The sequence below is a fragment of the Mytilus galloprovincialis genome, chromosome 12 (genome assembly GCF_965363235.1).
Source record: "Mytilus galloprovincialis chromosome 12, xbMytGall1.hap1.1, whole genome shotgun sequence".
Lineage (NCBI taxonomy): Eukaryota > Metazoa > Mollusca > Bivalvia > Mytilida > Mytilidae > Mytilus > Mytilus galloprovincialis.
The window spans coordinates 80,842,510-80,845,392 of NC_134849.1; the positions used below are offsets into that span (position 1 = coordinate 80,842,510).

The 2,883-nt window shown below is 31.4% G+C and overlaps 1 protein-coding gene across 1 annotated transcript; it reads left to right on the forward strand.

Moving 5' to 3' along the window:
- The first annotated feature begins 495 nt into the window (after window positions 1-495).
- On the forward strand, window positions 496-1,209 carry LOC143053900 (uncharacterized). Its single transcript, XM_076226693.1, has 2 exons — window positions 496-610; window positions 794-1,209. The coding sequence occupies exons 1-2, from the start codon at window positions 527-529 to the stop codon at window positions 989-991; spliced, it is 282 nt and encodes a 93-aa protein (XP_076082808.1). The 5' UTR covers window positions 496-526; the 3' UTR covers window positions 992-1,209.
- Window positions 1,210-2,883: the final 1,674 nt, after the last annotated feature.

The following is a 2,883-nucleotide window of genomic DNA, read 5'->3' on the forward strand; positions in this document are numbered from 1 at the left end:
TGAATTATAAATACCCTCAAATGGTATATATAAATTCCAAATGATTATTTTTTTTTCATTCACATTCACAACTTTGATTGAAGGTAAATAACTTAAGTAACTTTTATTCGAATCTATAATCATTACGATTTTTCTCAAGATTGGAAAATAATTATTTAGACACAAACTATGTATAGTACTACATAAAAGCTTAATATTTCAACTTTTCACAGCTGTTGATAGGAGTTGTTAAATAAATGGCTGAAAGTATCAAACTAATAATCATCATTTTTAAACCAAAGATAGAAAGAAAAAAAATGTGTTGTTTTTGTTATTTTTACATGATTCTTATAGTTTAATTGGATAATAATTGATACTGACTTTGAAATTAATAAATGGAATTCTATATTTGTACAAAAAAGATATTGTCCAAATTGAAGGGTACCATTTAAGTACCGTTTTAAAATGTCAGTTCGTGCCAGAACGACTAATTTCATGCAAATGTGTTATTTTTCTTTTAAGGTTTTGTTCAATCGAATAGATACTAATGGATACACTTGGAAACTTTTTGGCCAGAATTAAAGCCGCTGGAGATTTGGCAAATGCACTGGGAACATCTGGCGAAGGAAAGGTAAGTAGTTTTAATTTGGTTGAACTATTTGCAAGACTTTCAAAGAAACAGATGTGGGTCAAGAATAAAAAAAAATTAATAAGGAAACGTTAGTAATTGGTATTGTTAAAGGTATATAAATTAAACATTAGCTTCATAACTGTTGTTTTATCATTAAAAGCATTGCCTTCTTTTATTTGATAGATTGATCGTGGTGATGGAAAGATGGTAAGCTGGTCATTCAAAGGTCAGATAGATGGATTTGAGTGGAAATATAAAGGTAAATGTGTGGATGAAACCACTGGAGAAACAGCAACTGCCACAAAACAAAGCAGAGGAGGTGCAATTGAGCATTCCATGAAAGACCTGTTCCAGAAGTTGGCATCAATGAACGCATTATAACATTTATATATTTAGTTTTTACTCAGTACTATGTATTATATAGCAAAGAGTAGACTTCCGGCCATTTTTCAATTTGTATTTTGATTTTATATACTTTATTAAATGTTGTGAATCTTATTAAACATTTAGATCTTTTAGTCATAATACTTGTATTTGCAAAAAACACCCATACGGGTCAAGCAAAAACATATACAAACATATATAATACAGAAAGTGAAGAACAACACATTAAATTGTATCGTTCAGTTTTATTATTTGTATTACACCTACTTTTATACTTATGCCTATGGTTTTACAATTTTATCTAAATTATCAATTGTATATTAAAAAATAAACAATAAATCAACATGCTTCTTATTTTCGTGTAAACAATACCTACTCAGAAGGTCATTGTAAAATATCTACAAACCACCAGACATCAAGCACCGACTCCAATGTGTACGAGTATGTTGTATTTGGCAAAACTATTAGGAACTTTTGGTCCTCAATGCTCTTTAACTTAGTACTTTGTTTGGCCTTTTTAACATTTTTTTATTCGAGCGTCACTGATGAGTCTTTTATGACGAAACGCGCGTCTGGCGTATAAACGAAATTTCAATACTGTCATCTATAAAGAGTTTATTTACTAATTACTGTTCTATGTTTATTGCGAAACCCTGTGGTATATTTCCAAGATTTCGATGTGTGACCGTTTAAAGCTGAGTATGCGGTATGGGAATTGCTGATTGTTGAAGGCCGTACGGTGACTTATAATTATTAATGTCGGTGTCATTTAGTCTGTTGTGGAGAGTTATTTCATTAGCAATTACACCATCTTCTTGTTTTTACAAAAACAATGTTTTATCTTTTCAATAAGCCATTCGTTTTACACCGCCGCCCCCTAAAACCCTGTAAGTAAATTCTAGTGATAGGGGTATGCCAACTGTCTTAGATTCCATGATAACAAAAATTTAGATTCTTTACATTAGATTGATTGTTGTTAACGTCACTTTCAGTACTTTGTACTATTTCATGGTGGTCCGTTTTTATTCGTGGAAGAACCCAGAGTTCCCGATGAGAACCATTAGAATTAACACTGACAATTCTAATCAATTTTAAAAGTTTTGAGTCAAGCGCATCTGATATATGCGGGATTCTAACTCACTACCACAGTGTTGACAGGCTAGTGATATAATTGTTTGACTACTAATTGTTTTCAAAATTGATAAAAAAAATACGTAAAAGTAAAACAAATGTGATATACTCCCCTGATTATTTAAGTTGGTATGGATGTCAACATATAATACATCACCAAAACATATTCCGTAGATTAACGTTTATAGTTTTCTTTACGATCGTTGTAGCTTATTGATTGGCGTTTATAGTTTTCACTGTTGATAGGAGATATACAGTTTGAAATAGGGATATGTTTGTTAACAGCAATATCATATGTACACTGCTGAAATATCAACTCTCGTGTAGAAGATACACAGTATGAAAATAAGATATAAAAGCCATTCAGACAACATTCAAATAAAACCAAATGAAAAGAAATATGTATACAACTATAGGTAATTGTATAGCTCTCAACAATGAGCAAACTTCCTATCATTTTGTCATCCATCACATTGTCCTAGAGTAGCACACAATGTTTACCAATACAAAATAAATTAACTAATATAACGGCGAGTTAAACGCGTTTCTACAGAAAAAAAAAGCCTGTACCAAGTCATGAATATGACACTTGTTATCCATTCGTTTGATGTGTTTGAGCTTTTATTTTGCCATTTTGATTAGGAATTTTCGTTTTGAATGTTTCTCGGAGTTCGGTATTTTTCTGATTTGACTTTTGTCGTAAGCGCCTAAACCCTCCCCATGTCATGGAGAAATGGTGCAACAGGACATGAAACAGT